The sequence below is a fragment of the Mercenaria mercenaria genome, chromosome 5 (genome assembly GCF_021730395.1).
Source record: "Mercenaria mercenaria strain notata chromosome 5, MADL_Memer_1, whole genome shotgun sequence".
Classification (NCBI taxonomy): Eukaryota; Metazoa; Mollusca; class Bivalvia; order Venerida; family Veneridae; genus Mercenaria; species Mercenaria mercenaria.
Window position 1 is genome coordinate 43,449,903 of NC_069365.1, and position 23,455 is coordinate 43,473,357.

The 23,455-nt window shown below is 34.4% G+C and overlaps 1 protein-coding gene across 2 annotated transcripts; it reads right to left on the minus strand.

Annotated features, from left to right (window-relative positions):
• Positions 1 to 4,456: 4,456 nt before the first annotated feature.
• On the minus strand, positions 4,457 to 23,098 carry LOC123558944 (heat shock 70 kDa protein 12A-like). Of its 2 annotated transcripts, XR_006687845.2 has the most exons (3): positions 23,001 to 23,098; positions 15,444 to 15,778; positions 4,457 to 5,392 (listed from the first exon to the last, which is right to left on the minus strand). XR_006687845.2 is itself a non-coding variant. In XM_045350778.2 (2 exons), exons 1-2 carry the CDS (start codon positions 8,213 to 8,215, stop codon positions 4,689 to 4,691), a joined length of 834 nt encoding a protein of 277 aa, XP_045206713.2. In that variant the 5' UTR covers positions 8,216 to 8,875; the 3' UTR covers positions 4,457 to 4,688. The 2 variants fall into 2 exon arrangements, 1 of the variants encoding a protein (XP_045206713.2); XM_045350778.2 differs by lacking the exons at positions 15,444 to 15,778; positions 23,001 to 23,098 and adding an exon at positions 8,086 to 8,875.
• Positions 23,099 to 23,455: the final 357 nt, after the last annotated feature.

Here is a 23,455-nt window from a genome sequence, read left to right on the forward strand (position 1 = left end):
AGATATCACTTTTATTAGCAAAAACATTAATGTAACAAAATCTATCACAGTTATATTTTTTCCATCTTTGACACACCCGGAAGTTCCAATTTTTACATTAATTGCTACTTTTACTATTTGACCAATTAAACACTTTTCTATTTAATCTTGTCTCATCCATATTTACTACTTTGCACCAATATAATATAATAGTTTTCCAACATAAACTTATTAATGGATTCCATCCGATATCCCCACAGACCGCTGCATTTGGGGTATATCTACCAACATTTAAAAGATTCCTGGCAGCTCTATTCTGAACTGCATTTATACATGTAAATGGTTCAGTACCCCATACAGATGATGCAAAAGTAATAACAGAACAAACAGTAGTTTCATATAGTTTGGTAAAAGCCTCATAGGGAAGTCCACCAAAAGCCTTTGCTCTAGCAATCAGTAAGCCAAGAGCCCTGTTGGCTGATTGAGCAACTGTCTTTGCTGTAACTGAGTGCTCTGTAAGTACAAGACCAAGATTTTTATATTGTGAAACAAAACCTATTGGTGTACTTCCAATTCTGAAGCAATATTTAGACATATTGACAGATGGATTACGAAAGTGAACAATACTGGATTTCAAAGGGTTAACACTCATAAAATTAACTACACACCAGCTATTCAACACATTCAGCATATTTTGCAGGTCATCCTCAGATGCTGCTATAAGAACAATATCATCTGCATACAACAGAACATATACATTTTCACCATCTATATCAATCCCTCTATTAAGTGCATTAAGCTTTAAAGCTAGATCATTTACGTAGAGATTGAAAAGAACGGGCGAAAGAGAACAGCCCTGTTTTAAACCAGTGTTTACAGAGAACCAGTCAGTATTAAAGGAATTTAACTTGACAGAACACATTACATTTTGGTATAGTGATTTTACAGCCTTGACTAATTTAGTGTGGAATCCAAGTTTAGACAATTTTTTGAACAACAAGTCTCTATTAACAGTATCGTACACTTTCTTAAAATCAATGAAGGCGCAAAAAGTGGACAGTTTAAGTTTTTTCCTAGTTTCAATTATATGTGTTAATGTATGTATCTGGTCTACAGTACTGCGACTTTTCCTGAAACCATTTTGTCCTTCAAAAATAATATTGCTGACATCTGCCCAATCAGTAATTTTTTAGTTTAACAAGGTACAATACACTTTATAAACTACAGGAGTTATTGCAATTCCTCTGTAGGATAACGGATCCTTTGGATCACTGGTAGAACACTTAGGAATTGGTTTTATTAACACTTTATTCCATATACTAGGTACAGTACCTGCTTGGAAACAAGTATTACATAATTTATGCAGAAAAGTCACAACAGCTTCATTTTTTAAAACCTCTCCGGGGATTTCGTCAATGCCAACTGATCTATTCTTTTTGACATTAAAAATGGCATTTCTAACTTCACTTATGGAAAAATCTTGAGAAAAAATACTATCACCAGTATCATTTTGTATATTGGTGTTGACATCAATATCATCATTTTCAACTGATGTTTGATTACAAGGCTGGTTTAACAATAAACTAAAACCTTGTTTCCATTTACTAAAAACATAATCTTTATCAGTTGTAATATTCCCATTTTCATCTTTAACCTCCATCGGAATTTCATTTTTTCTATTATCCCGTATTCCCACCCTCCCAATTGACTTCCAAAACTCTTGTTTATTACTTACAGCACTGTCTAACAATTCATTTTGAATTTTTAACCAATAATTTCTTTTACATCTCTGGACAAAGGCATCAAAATGTTTTCTTTTCCTGACAAAATCATGTTTAAAAATATGTTTATTTACATTCTTACAATTTCTCCATAACTTTTCAGCTTGACACAAATCATTCCATAAATCCTGTAAATGTTCGTTCCACCAAGGTTTACGAATCCGCCTACGTTTATTTGAGACTCCATACTTCATGGTAATGTTTTTAAAAGGTAGTTTATTTACCATTTCCCCTTTAAGTAAATTACAAAAATCTGTATAAACCGATTCAATAGAATCTCGATTCTGCTGACTCTGTTCTAAAGCCTGAATCGAGTTTCGAATCTCAGTACAGACATTTTGTGCACAAAAATCATCAGGAATATTGCTAACATTAAAATGTACTAATTTCTTCTCACATGCTGTAACATATTTACCATTTACAGTACAACTATCTATGATACCAGGAATATGAAAACAACAAGTAATAACCGAGTGGTCAGGAACAGTTCTAGATTCAATACCCATACTACTTATCAAATTACCATCAACTTCAGTAGGTCTTATTACCTTAAACAGTTTATAATACTCTAAATCTTCATATGGAATTATAATATAATCTACAACATATTTTCCACGAGAAGACACAAATGTAAAATCATTGTTGAAGAAATTCCTTCCATTTAAAATACAACAATTGCTATCTGTCAAAAATTTAACAAAAAATTCACCATAGCTATTTTCACTATAGTCAACTACATTTCTTTCTGGTATTTCATTTACACCCTCTATAAAATCAGGGACTGTTAAAGTCACCACATATCATAAATTTACCTAGACCTTGAAATTCATATATGTTTGCTAACAAACGGTCAAAAAAGTCTTCCGCACAAACATATCTTGAAGAACCTTGAGGAGGTAAGTAACAAGAACATACATTGAAAGCTACACCAGTTTCTTTGTTTTTAAGAGTTATCCATAAAATACTTTCGTAAGTATTATCTAATACTGAAATAGAAAAAAGTTCATGTAACTCTTTACGAACAAGAATACATACACCACCTGAGCCGGACCTAGCATTTACATGCAAACTTTTTCTATTATTACCAAAAAAGGTAAAGTCAGATAAATTTAAAACTTGATTTTTAAGAAGATAAGTTTCAGCAATACAAACAATATCAAGATCTAAAGAATTAACACAATTTTCTCTAAATTTGAAATTATCACAACTATCATCCACTGACCAACTGTTCACATTCCAAAACCCAATGTTAAACTATTTGCGATATCTACTATTATGGCTGTGATTGTTGTAGTTTCATAACAGTATAAGAATAAACGCACGTTGACCTTTTTTGCTAATTGGGAGGCAATTTTCAGCACTATGTTACAATTTTAAAATGTGTGGGCTTAAGCACAACGTGGCAACTTTTCATCTGCAAAAGTATTTGCTTTTCGACAAAACACAAAAATCCCCCAGGCGTCCATAACGGAGCAAGGGTATATGGAGATTTCAGGAACTTCGTCAAAACGTTCAAAAGGTCGGATGTTAGATATTTCCGTATTTGAGAACTGCCAGACCTACGTTTCTGGAATAATTTCAAAATAAATTTCGTGTAATAAATGTTGATTCTATAGCAGCGTGAAGGGGGCATTAGCTTCCTCGTCTAGACTGAACAGATAAAGGTGCGAGGCGAGTCTCATTTATCGAGTATTTCATCATAGTTAAATTCGCTAAGAATATGAGCAAAAGAAAAAAAAGAAACAACGGTTCCGGCGTCTTCAGTCTTTTCTAAATAACCAGCTTAAAACGTTAAACCGGAGCCCAGTTGTTGTATACGGTGTAGGGAGACAGCTTTTCTTAGGAACATGGCTTTCCCTGTTGAATATTTATCCCTTCTTTTTCAACTTTCCCCCAACCCCACTACCCTTTTATCTATTTATTTATATTTGCATATAAATAAAATGTACTTTTTGTTGGACTATTGAAGCAACCCGTTTACTATACTTTTCCGTTGCAGTTTTTGTTTTTGCGGGCCTACTTTGCGATGCATAGCTCAATGTCTGTGTTTTGGGTGCTCATTTCTTCCAGGAAATCTACCATTACCTTTTATCTTTTATTTCAATATCGGTGAGCTGACGAAATGGAGAAAATCAACGTGATCAATTTATATATAAGCCAGTCTTCAGCCCATGTAGGTAAAGGTATATATCTATCAACATGATAGAATCTACAGGAAAATACATGTTTGAAGAGGGATACCAATACATGTAACAGCATTGTTATATATTACCTAATTAAGCAAAACAATGTATTGATACGCTGTTGTATTCAAGATTTTTATTTTGCAAAAGATTATTTACTAGAGTATTTTGAAAGTGGTTCCTCTGTAAGATCTGTAGAAGACCCTGTCATTTACTCGTATAAACTGTGGGGTATATGTGGTCGGATGGTTGATCTAGCCATCTTCGAATCACCTGCTCCTCACTATAGTAGGTTGCAGCCCTACGGACCATCTTCTGAGAAAGTCAAGTGGATTGAAGAAGGTCGTTGGTTCTCTTTTGTACCTGAACAAATGCCTTATAGTACTTGGGCAATTTCTCCACAATGCAAGTTGGACGTGAACCTTTCTAGTTTAATGATCAAAGACACAAAATTGTAATTCAACTGGTGTGTAAGCATCTTAAAGTTTCAACGTTTACAAAATGTAAGGCTGATCGAGTATGATAACACTTTTAATCATTTTAAAGCAATACACGCAAAATGTATAAAAAAGAAAACACACAATTCTAGGTTTTCAAGGCAAACAACATACCGATCATTTTAAACAGGATAAATGCGACATTTCGAAAGGTATTTACAGTGCGGCTCTTATATGTTGACGCATTTATAAATCATTTTCTAGTTTTCAAGTTTGGATTGACAGGTACATGTAGCCTCCTAATGAAGTCAGAGAAATAAAAAAGGATTAATGCCACAATGGAATATATGTGTCAGTGTTTCTTTAACCGATTCGGCATGCTTAGGAGATGTTGGAGTGACACTTAAGGGTTTGTGAGCAAACTGTACAGCTCCTCTACATACTGCCTTACTTGGATTAAGCGGAATAATGAATTTACCGTTCAGCAGCGCTTTCTTTATGGCGTCTTGAAAAATAGGTGATTCTGATAATTCTCCAACCAGTATATATGTATTTGTCTCTACACTATTTGGTTGTAAAAGTATGTCCTTAACGTGACGCACTATTTCACCGATGCATGGTTTAAAGAGGGTTTCGTATGTTTCTGTTTTTATTCCAAATTTGCTTGCAGCCCAAAAGATTGTCCCTTTGTTAGGCTTTGTCGCTTGAAGAATACCTTTCATGATACAACTTGAAAAGTTGCAGTCATACAAAACAATTCTTACTTTTTCCTGATCGTGAGACGTTCTAGTTGTCATCCATTTCGTCTTTAACTTACGCTGAAAATCCAAAATATCAGTTCTATCAAAGTCTACTAACATCTGGTGCACTGAACGTCCAATAATTATTGAGAGCATCGAATACAATTGGTCATCAACAAAGGTTCCTCCCCAAGGTCCTTCCGTTGCGTTAAGAAGCTCCAGTTGTCCTACATCTGTATTTCGCTTGTACACTGATATGTGCGTATCGTCATCTGAAAAACAACAGATAAGACATAAATGTTGTGTCATGTTTACTTATGGCTTTTGCAGGTTCAAAAATGATCAAATCAAACTGAAGTAGAATCGTGTAAAGTAGGAAGAATTACCCCGTTGCCGAAGTTTGATAAACAAAGAATGATTGACACCAATGTTCATATGCATACGGATCTGGCCAATATGAACCGAAGCGGAGATCAAAAGATAACAGGTAAGGGTAGATTTCTCGGAAGCACAGAACACTAAAACACAACCTCAGAGCCATGCATTTGCAGAGTAAGCCCGCAACAAAAAGAAGCTGTTACAGTAATGGAAAAATATTTCAGACGGGTTGCTTCAAACATCCAACAAGTATAATACTAATTTATGCTAAGTATAGATGGAGAGGAGGGAAGTGGTAAGGTGCAAAATGGGGCCGTGGAGGGGGGACCCGAAGGGGAAAGTTGAACAAGGACGAATATACACAAAGGGAATGCCACGTTCCTTAATAGCAGTTACACTACAACGTAAATCACAATAGCGCAGACACTAATGTACCAGAGATAAACACACAACCACACCCAACTGAATAACATAGAAAAACGAACAAGCAACACATAAGAAAACAGTAGGACACCGTTTTAGACTCACAAGCATACGAACGCACCAACACAAGTAGGAAAAAACAATCGTGTACCGTCTTAGGATTCCGGCAGCCAAAACAAAGGAGAGCCACGAAAACTTACTCAAAGTAAAGGGGGAGGGGATGCAAAATGTAGCGTAAATGCAAGGGGAAAGGAGGGGCAAAAGGGAGGGGGGTAGGGGGATTGAGGAGGAGGAAAAAACGCTTTCAGCAAACAAGAAAACCTACGCAACAGACAATAAGACAGACCAAAAAACAGTTTAGAAAAGGGACACCGCCTTGGATTGGTCAGTAACCTATATCGCACTTACCCTAGTCCAAACAAGTTAGACAAGACAATGTTAATAAAATGCTAACAACAAACAAGACTACATATGCAACACAAAATACGAGATGGACAGCTTATAAAATGGCAACAGCAAAGATTACATACGCAACACAAAAAACGAGAGAGACAGAAACAAGTTGAAAATAGGGGCACCGCCTTAGAACGGTCAGTAACCTATATAAAGTAAAATGGGGGGTTAAACGCGTTTAGACCATGCCAACGTCGCACTTACCCTATTTTCAACAAGTTAGACAACACAATGTAAATAAAATCCCCGCTGACAAAGACTCTAACATTAGTGCAAAAATAACAGATAAATAAAGTAAAACATACAATTAAGGTAAATCTAAGGTATAAATACACTAATGTACTCAACAACTTGTCTGAAGTCAGAGAAATTAGAGCCTAACTTTTAAGGCCATGCTCATAGCAATTATGTCATGACGCCGAGCACTTCTGAGGAGTTTGAAATCATTCACTTTCATTGCTGTTGAGAAAACCTGCTAACATTAAAAACTGTCCGCATCATTTCTGAGTTAAATTTGACAAATTTAAGCCAGAGTTATGATACACGATCTGAGATGTCATCTTTTGATGCCAAATAAAACTTGCTTACATTCAAAACGTTCTGTTAAAATCAGAAACTCCTCATAAAAAACCTAATAACTACTATGTCAAGGGTGTCTGTCAATAGTTTGACAGATTCATGTCTTAAAGTTATTGGTACTTTTTTTATCACTAAACGAGAGCAAAGAAGTTAACGCTTTTCACTTCAGTTGACGTTGTTGCAAAGTTGACGTTAGTGCAAGTCACTAGTCACTTATTCTATTACTAATATCATTATACCAAAAATAATTTCTCTCGATAATGGCTATCATGGACTTCTAACTGATTTGTAGGTAAAAAGAAGTACAATGTACAATCTTTTCTTTTTTAGATTCCAAAGTAATATTTGATAAATCTGGTAAATAAAAATCTGGTGAATAATAATCTGATCAGAAAAAAATGAATAATACCTTTTCCCTTGTATTTATTTACAACTAAGTTTGCAATTCGATTTATTTACTCTTTTTCCGACCGTTTTTGATGTGTTTGTAGTGGTTTTTTTCTGTAATAAATTTTATTAAACTACCTTTGACTTCACTGCATTATCGAGAAAGAAAACTCGGCTTTTGTCCCGGTGCATGTAAACAAAATGCCTCTTTCTTGTGTAAGCTTCTGTGCGTCTCATTTTCGCATGAACAGAAAAATATGAAATTATCTTAACACTGCCATCCATTCATTTAGAAGCTGTAATAAGTGATTTCAAATCAATATTCCAGTCCACAAAGCAGCAAAGATTAATATAGTATGGCATCATATTTGAATGACTTTGATTTATCCATAGAATTGGTAAATATGATATAGTTGATATAAAATTTATACCATATAAGTACGGTAAATCTAGGCTGGACACTCACGATACCCTAGGAGGTTTCTTCCTATTGTAGTATATTTGTTCTATCAAATAGTGCATTTATCCTATTGTAGTATATTTGTTCTATCAAATAGTGCATGTTTATGCTAATTGTAATCATAAACTTTTTCGGAGGTATGCTTGTGTGAAGGCATTTGTAAGATTTTTTACTTGATGTGGCATACATGGTGTAATGATGTATCATGATAAATAGTAACAAAAACCGTGATTATCTTTACAATATTTACACTTCATGAAAATGAAAATCTATCTAAAAACATACGTCCTGCGTTGATGACCACGAACTTGTCTTCTTGATTACCAACAGTAGAGTCGGCGCCGCATACCCCGTCCATCTCTGATTTATGCATTCTTTGACAGAAAGTAAGTGCAGCTACTGACTGGGTTATCATTGAAAGACTGTCTTCATTTATGCCTGCCTTTGAAACAATAAAAGAAATACCATTCTTAAGATCCCTTTTAAATAGGAAACCTGATACATATTATTGACTGTATTTGGATATAATACGAGATAAAGTATAATTATATTGATTGTAGTTTGTGTTAACTATCGGCTACGAATATAGTTACAAATTAGAAATTCATTTTTGTTGTAAGTAAAATATATGTTTATGTAATTATACATTATACGCAGCCTCTTCCATTAAAAGATGGGCACCGAGGGACCATGAATCCGGAACTGTTAAAATCCAAAATACATCTTCTTCAGTCAGTCCAGTTAATGGATGAAACAACTGCCCCAACAAATGTTTTTTTAGATAGCCAATGATGGCACCAAATACATCTACAGCTTTCATTGTCTTTCCTTTAGTGTCATCGATTTCAATGTCTGAAGTTATCTGTTCAAATAAGTAATTTAAACACAAGCGTCAAGCCTAAACGTATAACGTACTTGATTACATATATGAACCGCACCATGTGAAAACCAACATGGTGGCTTTGCGACCAGCACGCATCCGTGAAGTCTAGTCTGGATCCATGCTGTCCGCTAACGGTTTCTCTAATTGCAATAGGCTTTGAAAGCGAACAGCATGCACCCTGAACAGACTGCGCGGATACGCAGGCTGGTCTGGATCCATGCTTGCCGCAATGTCAATATGTTGATTTTCTCATGATGCGGCTCAAATAATATTTTGCGTATTAAACCATTCCTTCAATAACTCGTGATACCTGCTTCAAATTATTATTTCTTAGTAGCCTTCCGGTAAAACGCATACATATGCAATATGAAAATTCATTACAAACTGCCTTGTGCGGCGTTAAGACATTTTCATGAACCGACATGGACAAACAAGGTAGTGGATGGAACTCATAGAATCCTAGAAATGTTTGTTTTTACATGTTAAAACAGAAAGAAAGTTGGTTGTGCCCAAGTTCTTAAAACATTATCGGTCGGCCAAGTTCAATCGTGCTATTGTTTAACGTTAACGGCAGAGAATTATATCTATCATGCATGCATAGATGGCAAACACTGGAAGCAAAAGATGAGCTTGTAACTTTAACGGAAGGCAAAGTTACTCAAAATAGGAACCAGTACCTCGCCTCCTACCCTCCCTCTCCACATTAGCCATTCATTATCAGATCAGGCGGTTCCAACATAGATTAAGTGATGAATCTTACGCAGAACAAGACTTTCGTGGACGAAATGACACATTTCCGATTTTGTAAGTGTGTTTTTAAGAAATTACTACCTGTAATATACCGAATCAAATGAAAATGATGGGTGTACCTGGGACGCAAGTGACTCCATTACATTGCTCATTTAGCTGAGATTAGTGCCGTTTTCTCAAACACTCTGTACAGCCCGCGGGGTATGAAGATGTCTGTCAGATTTTTAAGAATATCGCATCATATTATACAGTGTTTAGCGGAATCAAGTAATTTTTTCAACGTTTTATATTCAAATGGCAACTTCTTAAGACAGGACCTGTGTATTTTCATAGATATTGGTTTGTTTCTTAAAACCGTCCGGGACTTAGCGTACCTGTTCCATTAGTCGTACGCACGCAATACTAGTGGATACCTTGAGTTTCTAACTGCCGAAAAATGCTTGGCATTACCTAGGTTTAAATAGTTGACCTTAATTCCACAAAATACTTCGTACTGATTTATATGCTTTGGTGTCAGGAGCGTATGACGGAAACATTTATTATTTACAGATTTATTTTAGCACATCATTGATAAAAATCCCATATATATTTTACTATTGCATTTATTTATCAATGAAAAACTATTGGTATAAATAATCAATCTGCACTATTTACTTGTAAGTGGCCGTGATAAAATAATTGATAATTTTTTGCATATTAATATCTTTAAGCATCATTGTGCCATGCAAATATATCTGTTTGTAATTCTTCGGAAACCCTCACCATCTTTCTTTATTTTCCTTTTTCTTATTTTTACTTTGTCTCGCAATTGTATCTAAGTAGGTAACTTGAAAATTACCACATATATTCACGTGTAAAGATATTAGACCCGTAATAGAGTACCTCTTTTTGAAGAGTTTTTAATTCCTACCATAAACCTACTTCGACTGCAATTTTCGGGGGGGGGGGGGGGGGGGGGGGGCGTACCCAAGCCCCACCGGGACCAAATTTTGTTTCCTTATTTTTCTTTTCTTTTGTAAGTTTTTACTTTTTTCAAGACTTATTACTGATTTATTGTACAAAAGTGGAAAATTTTCATTTGATAAGCGATTTCTTGCTGTTCAAAGTGGATTTACCTCTGAGACAGCAGAAGGAGTAGAGTTAGACATCTTTCAAAATACCGAGTTACATGCGGTTAAAGTTCTCTAATTTGCCTTCACTCTTTAGATTACACATTGTGAAAGAAATGTAGGTAGGTTTTACTTCTGCCCCAAGGTTATTTTTGAATGAAGTGAGCAAAATTTAAAACAGACCAAATTGACCTTATTTTTCATCTTGAAGTTTAGAATTTTTTCAACTTAATCCATTTTACTTGTACAGAAAAGTGAAGAATTTTCATTTGATGATTTATTTGTTTCAAGTGATGTTTCCTTTAGTAAATTGGGATAATGAATTCTCAGCAAACGTTTGGGATAGTGGCCATCACTTTGAAATTTGTCTGTACTTGAGGTTGAGGAAATACCAAAGATTATACAAAATTTATGAAAAACGGCACGGTAAAAGTTGTTTAAAAATTGCAACTAAGTGTGAAACACGATCAACTTAAAGGATATACCAAGCAAATGCATTTTTTAAACATTATATTTAGGGATTCAATACCTTAAAGACATATAATGAAATATAATGATTTGGAAATACGAAAATGAAAGTATGTTTCAGAAAGTATTAGATTTTTTAAGGCGGAATGGCTAAATATCTATATGCAAACAGCATACGCCGTTCAAGTAATAAGACGTTTGCGTAACGTCAAAAAAAGTGGGAAAATGCGCAACGTCAAACACCGCCCAGAGCGCCATTTGAGACTTTACTATTTTTTGCGACTTCATAGCTCGAAAACGAAGTCGGTAGTCAAATACTTTCTTATCGTTATTTTGCTGAGAAACGCCTTTAAAGTAATTGTGTAAATTTTAAAAAATCTACGGACCAGTAAATGCATCCTCCCAATTTATAAAACAACGTCACTTCCTTAGAGGTCAGATTTTGGAACAACACATGCTAAGATTTATAGCTACAACTTAATTAATCGGAAAGGGTCAGCTTCAAACTTATCACTTAACAAACTCGCGTGCAGTCAGTGTCGCTGTGGGCTCACATTTATCTGGTAGAAGTGTCTTTTCATTGATTTATCAAATGATTTTCTTATGATTTTTATGTCAGAAAAATGCACGAGAAAATGCGGGTAGTGGAAAAATAATGACAATACTGCGAAAACGAAGTCGGTGCCCCCTGATTTTTGTTTGCTCATTTTACAGTAAAATTATAAGAAAATATTAGTTTTAAAAAATATATGGACCAGTTTTTGCACACTACATAGTCATTCCACACGAAAACAATAATTTCATAGAAAGATTTTGGCATGATTTTTGCATAAAGTAAACATTCCTTCAGCGAATAGTGGGAGTATATATTTGAATATTACATCACCGTATAGGTTTTGACCGCCATATTATATAAAATGGAAAAAAAACTTTTTTAAATAAAATGAATGCCCCGAAACTAAATTAATCGCCATGGAAACGACAACGTCACAACTATTTCCGACGAGGCTAAAAGGTGAAATTTCGACGTCATTTGCGTAAAAAGTGTGCACTTTATCTTTTCAATAATTGTACATCGGGTGAAGATCAACGTTTGCTCTTATTTACGTATGTTATCAAGAATGAAACTTGTTTTTGAAATCCCGCTCATTACACCTTCTAAACATCAATATACGCGCTATTGTTGCATCGGTTGTTCGTGCCCAGTTGTTAAATTACGATATCTTCCAAATCGCCAGTGCCAGCAATATTAAGCGTTTTACAATTAATAAACCTTATAAACTATTAACCTTTTACCTATTTTCTTGAGTTTAAGCCTTTTATTTATTGCTGCGGGGTCAATTCATGTCTGTCCTATGTCCGTTATTTGTCTGAAAATGTGTCAAAATTTGAACGTTCTTTTTTTTTTGACTGTTACTCAAAAGTAATTCATCCGACTTTCTGACTTAGTAGGACCACACACCATGCATTGCGAGCGTTCTAGTCCTACTCGCATCGTAATTATGACAGCTTGATACAGCGTCCAATTCATCCATGTCAGAAAACTGTAGTAAGCATCGAAAATAAATTGTAAGGTCAAGAATATAAACTAGTTTGTTACAGATGATATATTTATCTTGTGAATAGATCTGTTTTTGCTTGTTCTGCATAAAATCTGTAGAATAAAAATCACGTATTGAATATGTGTACAAACATGCGGCTTTTAACATAGTATAAAGTTGAGCTCGATTCATTATTATTATAATATTATTGTACCAGATTTATGTAGCGCCCTTTCCATGATAGACACGTTTGAAGGCGCTTTACATAAAGCAAACTCAGCCACATTCATCCTCTACTAGACTAAGTGCATACACAGAGTGATCTGACCAGAGGGACAGAGGGAGATAAAACCCCTAGACCAGACAGGAAGAAATCATTTTATATACAGGCATGTCCAGCTAACTTTGTCTAGCTAAGAAATTTCCAGTGTCTGGACCGGGATTAGAACCCAGGACCTCTGGATTGACAGTCAAGCGTGTTACCACTAGACCATCGGCCCACCCACAGGTCGACCAAATGTTATCCCTGGCGTTCATAAAATAACGAGCAAATGAAAATGATAAGATAAAGCGTGTCGACTTTCCGCAAAATTATTTTGTGGAATGCTGTCAGTATTATATTTCTTTATAAGAATGTAATAGTTTACTTCAAACAGTAAGAATTCGCCTGAGATGTTGTGCTCTCCAGCAACTGCTATCTTGCACCTATACGTATACGTGAAGTTAAATGAAATACACCTACAGTGCCCAAATAACAATAAATAAATCGATGATATAGGTCAGTGCTAATGACGCATCATATCCTGTTTTTAACAACACCATGCACAAGAGAAAATGTGTCGCCATTAAAACAGCATTGCGTGATCGATGATGTAAGTATTGCAACATGCTTTAGATTCTGGTAAGTTAACTGATCTACAAAATATATCCACATGTTTGTGAAAGTTTCTAGAGTTTGGAACTAAACTGTTTGTACAAGTTGTCAACACGGATATTCAAGACAGCGTCCAAGATTTTTTTTTGTTGGATTTAACGTCGCACCGACACATGATAGGTCATATGGCGACTTTCCAGCTTTAATGGTGGAGAAAGACCCCAGGTGCCCCTCCGTGCATTATTTCATCACGAGCGGGCACCTGGATAGAACCACCGACCTTTCGTAAGCCAGGTGGATGGCTTCCTCACATGAAGAATTCAACGCCCCGAGTGAGGCTCGAACCCACATCGATGAGGGGCAAGTGATTTGAAGTCAGCGACCTTAACCACTCGGCCACGGATGCCCCGCGTCCAAAATGGTCGCCAGCATATTAAAGTTACAGAAATACATATTTGGATATATGCCATTTTTAACTAAAACGTATGAACTTAAACACTAATTTATTGTATCACATGCATATTAAGGGCGTTGCCAGGGGGTTTGCGACGGGTTTGAACGCACCCCCTTTTAAGTAAACGTTTCAATGCCATCTTAACTATTTTTAATAATAAAACCCTTAACTTTGATAAACAAAATTGTTCCGGAAGGACATAAAACGTACAATTTTAGACAGCGTCGGTGCTAGAACCATGTGTTGCCTAATTATGTTATGACAGCCAATATAACTTTCATGTAAGGCCCTTCATTATTTTTTCTCACACGACCATTAACTATTAATGTTTATGTGTTGCTTACTCATTACTGAAAAATGTAATATGCAAAATCACTGAAAGGCAAGTCTTTCCTTTGTCAATCAAGAAATTATGACAAATTATACCGAATTTACATCAAAAATGATTTATAACATTTAAGAAACACCTATTTTGAAAGAAACATTCTTGTCTTGTTTTGACGTTCAAATTTAGTTGAACATCGAAATCATTGTAAAAATAACTGTTCAGTTAAATTGCTCATAAAACATTAGGCAATAATATTCTTGTACAAATAATATATATTTAATGTACAAATGTAATAACTATAGAATAACTTAAAGGTAATGTAAATTTACCAATATGTGAACTATCAGAGAAAGGTGAAAATGTGACATTATATAAGGAAAACAATAATGTTATAATTTTATAAATTTGACTGTTCGCATAAAATATGAATTCTTGGTTGTAGCTGATGTATGTATAATATTGGTATTTTCAAGATCACACTGTTTGTAACATTATCTTGTAAGGAAGGCATAAAATGCTTTTATAAAAAAAATATACGTTTTATAGCTGATAGTGCAGACAACACGGATATAATATTTCAATAATATTAAAGTCATTACAAACGTATCAATGAACGAAGTATTTTATCAGGATTTATAGGTAATGTATTTAATAGACTGTTAAGGAAAACACCCAGCCCAGCAATTTGCTAACATGCTCTAAAAGCGGTTCCAGACATTACATACCTTAGCGAACAGTATGGTTTTTAAACATATTGTGCCATTTTATAGACCGGTTACCCCCCCCCCCCCCCCACACACACACACACACACACTACCCCCACCCCCTGAAAATGCACCATACACTGGTGCCTGGTATCACAAAATAGGAATTGGGTAGTAATGCTGTTCAAGGTTTGTATGTGTCTTATAAGCCAAACATTTCAGAAAAAGAGGTGACAATATAATCGTCTTTTTACTAGTACCCTTTCGGATATTAGAGGTACCAGGTATGTTTCTGTACATGCAAACTTTAACTGAGCAGAACGATCCAAAGCGATAATATCATGTGTGAAAAATGTTAATACTGGACATAAAAATTGAAAAAAAAAGTTAAGAGTTACATTGAGTTTTAATTTAAAAACTTCTATGTTTCGACTAAAATATAAAATTTTGCAGCATAAAAGATTTAGGGAAAACCTTGCATAAACACCATCACACTTTAAAGTATTATTGAAATATAAAAAGAAGCACTTACTCTTTTCCTTTGCCAAAACGTCTTAAATTCTCTAAAGAAGTACCAACTGAAGTGTTCATTATTTACAGATAGTTCTGCGTATTTGTCTTCTGCATCGTAACCGAAACTATGAAATATTTTCTTTTCATCAAATAATACCGCTAACGGGACATTTCCTTTATAAAACGTATTATTCGATCCTCTCCAATCGTTCTTTATTTTAATATTATTAGGGTCCTTTCTCAATTCGCCACACCATCCAAACGAGTAGCAACCGTGACTGTTCCCTATTTCAATGGCAGCTATTATGAGGCAATTACTTTTTTGACCAACTATGTATCTGCTCGTCATTGTAACTGAAATAATAATTATATGTCAAAAATAGACAGCTTTTAAATATGTCATCATCCAGAATAGATAACGAACAGATTTACAAAAGTCATGTTATTTTCATAAACTATTTTGACAAATATGTTCTTTTTACTTTTGTCTTGTTATTTTTAGACCTGCATTCTACTTACAAATATATGCATGGCAAGTGTTGTTCTGTAGATAGAAGTTGGTCAGACCTTTTAAACATCTGTTCCAACATAATACTTAAGTGATTGTTTTGTAATTACGGAACTGTCCAATATCTAAGGCATTGTTATGCTGCCTTTGCTAGTATACATTAAATATGTTTTCATATTTGCAGACTTTTTAGCATGCATCTATACATAGATGCTTAAACACACTCATGTAGACAAATGCTTGCGAAACGTAAGCACCTTCAGAAGGTAATAAAAATATAATTATATTTGGTTTTCAGCTTTTGGTATAGACCATGTGCAAGAAAATGGCAAATATGGAATGCTAAATTTTGGGACGAAATGTTTTAGCAAGGTAGGTCTTGGTAGAGTCTCGCTTTGCAATATTAAATAACACATTTGTCTTTTCTTATTCTTATTTCTATGTATTTCTTAGATAATAATTTAAGATGTTGTTTGACCAAAATATTTTTTCTAATTGAGACGAACACAAAGACGGAGTCAGAATAATTAAACTTCAAAAGGCTGGTTAGTCACTTGATACAGGAACTATTAACAAGTGTCAAGCTTTCAAGTTTTATTTACAGCAAATCGGCAATATCCTTGCCCTTGGCCATTAACAATATGATGTAAAAAATGGCAAATACATATGTTATATAAACAGACATAATAGTGGATATACATTGTTTATACAAATAACAAAATTACGAAACAATAATTGTAACAATACGGAACTTCCTGGCATCTCTCAAATAGTTTGCAGTTCTCAACAGCATATTATTATTATTTGTTAAAATTGGTTTAATGACGGCCATTAACTGGCCAAATATATCTGTTGCGTATATCAGTGTATCTATGACAACACAAAAGAAAGTGATATTCTGATTCTACAGGTCTTTGATTACAAAGATTACATAATTTTCTCTACGTACCGTGGCCACACTTTGCTGGAGTGAGTTCTCAATATAGTGAACTCATAAATCTAAAAAGAACATTTATTGATGTAATATTTATGAAAAAATAACGTATCATATTTTTATAACAAATCAAATAAGTGTGTTTCATTGCCTAAATTCAATCATAGTGTTAATGATCACATGATAATGCATGATTAAACAACCCAATGCCCCCTACACTCTACAACCGTCATGGCGAGATTGTAAGTGAATTCTTTATGCCACAAACTAAATGCTTATCTAAAATTGATAGATCACAAGATAATTTTGTACGTTTACCATATATGTTAATAGACAATTTAGAATCAAAGCCTTATCGTTATTTTCATTCCATATGCACACTCAATATACGTCTTATATTTGTAATATATTTACAAATAGGCTTCGCCCGCCCAAACCGTAAGACTAGTACATGTATTCGTTTTATATTTGAAAGAAAAACATATCTTACAAAGTTCGCTGTATGACCAATTGCTGTTAAGTTTTTGTAAACTAATTAATACTGTATAAAAGTGGGAATATGCGCATTTTTTAAGTAAAACATCCAGCTGAAATAGATGTGTGTTTAAAAAGGATGGATGGAGGAAATTATAGCTTTTAACCCAATATACCAAACTCTTCCTGTTAAAAGTACAAATTGATATGTTTCTAAATATGACTTTTCTTATTTTGACTGGGGTAGTCTTTTCAAGAAAAGTCCAACTGCACGCAGAAAATGCTTCCTTTCAACTTCAGAAATCTCTACCTACAAGTTAGTGAGATCACTACGTAGAAGATTTAAGAAAAGAACTATTGTTTTATTAGTCCGATTTCTTTATTTCTAAAGACTAAGTAATACTGTTGAAACTCGATATCTCGAATACCAAGGGATCGAGCGATTAACATTGAGATAACCGAAATTCGACCTTTATGCAGGTAAGGTGTTGCAAATTTATTTCATTGTTTTCATTTATTTTATATTTGCAAAGTATGATTACAGTTTCCTGTAGTATATATTTTTTTCGACTCATCGAGGCATGAAGGCATGGGAATTTGATTGACGGGACTTTATATTCACTTCGATACAAACTAAGTCGCTTCTCGATGAATCTGACTTAAATGGGGAGACAATACACATATTAAGAAGCAATTTTGACGGGACTTGAAGGTTTCTTTGTGATAACCGGAACTGCAAGATAAACGAGCTAAATACACTGAATTTCTGATATTCGCACTTTTGTATTTAATCTTTTATACAAATAAAACTAATTTACTCAGGTTAATTACTTATATTCTCGGTTGTTGTTGTTATCTCTGCCAAATATTGAAACATTTCAATGAAAATTTGGTAAAATCTGGTGTAATACAAAATCACAATAATAATAATCGAACGTAAATTGATCCGTAACAGTAACAATAAAATGGCCCCAAAATCAAAAGTCACATGATTTGTAAATCGCTAATGACTACAGTATAGATAGAACGTGTGGAACTGGTAAAATTTTTATCATCACATACAGTCAAACCTGTGTTAATGACCACCTCTAAACAGAGACCACCTGGCTCTAAAGAGCACATGTTTTGTTTCCCATTTTAACATTTACAGTTTATTTTAACCTGTGAATAAAGACCACCTCAAAATAAAGACCACCTTTTGGCTTTCCCAAGGGTGGTCTTTATGGACAGGTTTGACTGTACCCAAATCCATTAAGATTCAGTGGAATATCCGTCAATATTTATTTATACTGGCCGAAAGAAAAACGTTTGCTTCTGCAGATTGCACGACCTTCCACATAACAGTCAGCGTCAAGTTACAATTATTTTGTATTTTATTGAAATATATTATGTTTGCCCCCTTGAAGAATGGACGTTAGATTGTTATATTATTATGTTTCATTAAACTGACATACTCTTTTAACATTGTGTTCATTTGTTTTTGAATTTCATAAAAATTGGCGGAGACAACAACAAACCAACTGTGGAGATAAAAACACTGTTAAGAATATAATTATTACGTTACTGGAAACAGGCCGATTAACACTTATTTTTTGTTCTTTGAAAACTGTTTGAATTGAAGAGTCGGGTAAACTCACACGTTGTTAAATATAATATATGGTATAACAATGATTGTAATAGTCCCAATTTGTCCTTTATACATGATCAGTGCCCATTTATTATGCATATACATGATCAGTGCCCATTTATCATGCATAGAGCGTTGGTCTACGGATCGCGGGGTCGCGAGTTCGATCCTCGGGCGGGGCGTATGTTCTCCGTGACTATTTGATAAACGACATTTTGTCTGAAATCATTAGTCCTCCACCTCTGATTCATGTGGGGAAGTTGGCAGTTACTTGCGGAGAACAGGTTTGTACTGGTACAGAATCCAGGAACACTGGTTAGTTTAACTGCCCGCCGTTACATGACTGAAATACTGTCGAAAAACGGCGTTAAACCCAAAACAAAAAAAAAAAAAAAAAAAAAAAAAAAAATAAACATCTGTATCAGAAACTATACAATATCAGTGCCCGTTTATCATGCATACAACTATATCAGAAACTATACAAAATCAGTGCCCGTTTGTCATTACCCGTTTGTCATGCATACATCTATATCAGAAACTATACAAAATCAGTGCCCGTTTGTCATGCATACATCTATATCAGAAACTATACAAAATCAGTGCCCGTTTGTCATGCATACATCTATATCAGAAACTATACAAAATCAGTGCCCGTTTGTCATGCATACATCTATATCAGAAACTATACAAAATCAGTGCCCGTTTGTCATGCATACATCTATATCAGAAACTATACAAAATCAGTGCCCATGACAAAATCAGTGCCCGTTTTTCATGCATACATCTACATCAGAAACTATACAAAATCAGTGCCCGTTTGCCGTGCATACATCTATATCAGAAACTATACAAAATCTGTGCCCGTTTGTCGTGCATACATCTATATCAAAAACTATATAAAATCAGTGCCCGTTTGTCATGCATACATCTATATCAGAAACTATACAAAATCAGTGCCCGTTTGTCATGCATACATCTATATCACAAATTATACAAAATCAGTGCCCGTTTGTCATGCATACATCTATATCAGACACTATACAAAATCAGTGCCCGTTTGTCATGCATACATCTATATCAGACACTAAACAAAATCAGCGCCCGTTTGTCACGCATGCATCTATATCAGACACTATACAAAATCAGTGCCCGTTTGTCATGCATACACCTATATCAGAAACTATACACAAATCAGCACCCGTTTGTCATGCATACATCTATATCAGAAACTATACAAAATCAGTGCCCGTTTGTCATGCATACAGAAACTATACAAAATCGGTGCCCGTTTGTCATGCATACACCTATATCAGAAACTATACAAAATCAGTGCCCGTTTGTCATGCATACACCTATATCAGAAACTATACAAAATCAGTGCCCGTTTGTCATGCATACACCTATATCAGAAACTATACAAAATCAGTGCCCGTTTGTCATGTATACACCTATATCAGAAACTATACAAAATCAGTGTCCGTTTGTCATGCATACACCTATATCAGAAACTATACAAAATCAGAGCCCATTCGTCATGCATACATCTTTATCAGAAACTATACAAAATCAGTGCCTGTTTGTCATACATTCACCTATATCAGAAACTATACAAAATCAGTGCCCATTTATCATGCATACATGCAGACTGTGTTTTTGGAGTGCGGCTTTTCCTATTTGTTTTGTCCTTGCTTTTTGATATCGAAAGCGAATAATCTCTTTCGTTACCACAGCCTTATTTAAAATTACTATATCAAACTTAAATGCATATGTATTTTGTCTCAAAAGCAATCGTCATGAATAGAGATAACGTCAATAAACTTCATACCGATATTTTTAAACCTTCTTTAAATGGCTCTGATAAAAGGCAAAAGGACATTCTTTTTGCTGTCGAACTGATCACATTTTTGTATGGCGTGCAATGTGTTGCAATATTATATCTCCTATAAGTATTGCCTTTTTTATATACTTATTCAATGTCATAAAATATTTATTGTAAAGCTGAAATATTTGTTTAATGATTTCATATATTTTTTCTATCTTTTAAAATATCTATTATAAAACTAAAAAACGATCTGCGATGCGACATAAAATGTATTTAATGTTTTCAAATTATATATTCAATCCTACAAAAATTTATTGCAAAATAAAGATATTTGTTCAATGAAACAAAAATATTTATTGTATATCATAAAATATTTATTAAAACTTTAATATTTTTGTTCAATCTTTAAAAAATGTGTTCGATGCAACAATAATAATTTTGAGTAAAACGTAAATATTTATTCTATCTGCTTAAAATATTTTACCGAAAGAATTCTGGGTAAATTGCTATTTTGCGGCCAACTGCGGCGCATTGTGTTAATACGCCTGTTTAAAATAACGGACGTATTATGTGATGTTGCGTGCGTGCTTCCGTCTGTCCGTCAGTTATAATTAATGTGCGGAGCATAATTTCATAAACATTAAAGGTATTGACTTTAGACTTGGCAAATAGGAAGATTGCGATGATTGATTGCAGAGCACTTGTAACGGCTCTGTAGGTTAAATGTCAAGGTCAAAAACTGCGCTAAAAGGTCAAAACTGACCATCATATATTGTGTCCGGAGCATAGTTTAATAATCATGGAAGGTATTGACTTCAAACTTGGCATATTCTTAGGTGGCGATGAGACAATGTACAAAGAAAGCACTTACACCGGCTTTGAAGATCAAAGGTCAAGGTCACAAATTGAGCTCAAAGATGAAATTTGTAAGTTTAATTTCATGTCCGGAAAAAAAAACTTATTAACCGTTCAAGATATCGACTTCGAACTTAGGGTATAGGTATGTGGTGATGAGACGATGCGCAGAGTGCTGAAACCAGTGTGGACGGTCAAAGGTCAAGCTAGGTCGCACCAAGGTCAAATCTCCCTCATCATATTTCATGTCCAGAGCATATACATCCCCAGGCCCGCACAAAAAATCTTTATTTTCATTTACACCTCACCCCAATCTACAATGTACCCCCTTCTGGCCAACCAACACACTCCCCATCAATTATTTTTTCTCTTTGTTCCCAATTTTCTTCATTAAGCTCCTTGCCCTTAAGTGTTCAGTCACATCCAAACCGCAAACGCTCCCGCACCCTTCAGTTTTTAAAAATTAGTTTCTTGCTCTTATGTAAACTGTCTCCTGTCACCAGCATCACACACACATCCTTTCCCCCCTCCCCGCCAAATCCCTCATATGCAAAAAAAATCTTCCGATATGTTTCTTCTTTAAAGTTTGCTTCCCTCCTCCAAAAAAGCCTTCCGGCGTATATTGCCCCGCTAGGCGAAGCTCTTGTTTGGTATATTTCTGTTATCGACGGTATGATTTATACCCTCTAACGTTTTTTACTGATAAAATCACTGATAAGCATAAAATACATGAAATTGTTTTATCATTGAGATAATAAAATTTGGCCACATGACCGCAGAATAGGGATGTCCGCATAATATCAATTTATCCAGAATTCTTCCGAACAAATACAAAGCAGATAGAATGAATATTTACGTTTTACACACAATTATTACCGTTGCTTCCAATACAATTTTCGTAGGATTGAACAAATAATTTAAAACATTGAATAAATATTTTGTCACATTGCATATTTTTATTTAGTTTTGCAATAAATATTTCAAAAGATAGAAAAATATATGAAACATTGAAAAAATATTTCTTTTTTACAATAAATATTTTAAGAAATTGAATGAATATATAAAGATAGACAAAAATTATAAAAGATATAATATTGCAACTCATTACACGCCATATTTTTGCAACCTGTGAGTTTTCCATGTCAAGCACAAACTACTATGAAACATATTTTAAGTGCATGGTTTTCTCATACTTCCCCCCTCCCCCATTTATAAAAGAAGCATATACGAAATAGTTTCTACTGACAGCATTTAAACGAAGATTTTCTCAAACAAAATGTCATTATAAGTTGATAAACCTGTGACAGGGCACACTTTACCAAAATAAGCGAGAGCTAAACCATTAAATGATCTTACCTTAATATGAAATCCTTAAATATTCAAAACATCGTACTCGTGCTCTTTATTAAAACAACCTTATTTTAATTAAAGGTAAGATAAAGCCGTTCATATTTATCCCAGTTATTGTGGTATCAGATAACATAAATGTACATGTTTTCAAGCTGCATCGTATCACTACTCACTTTGTTGACTTTAGAATGGTGTATTATAAATATTAATCAAAGCCCTGAAAGGACTGATAGTCAGTGCTTATTGAGTGATATTCAACTGATACACCCATGACACGTGAAGAATCAACATTTCATTGTGCATAGACCGAACAATTTTGGTAGAGATCCACTATACAATGCTACATGTCAAATATCTAACCTGTGGGCATTGTGGCTCAAGACAAAAAGATTTTTCAAGGTTTTTCCTATACAACTCTATGTAAAATTAATTGTGCCCCAGGGTGGGGCCAGTGTCAAAAC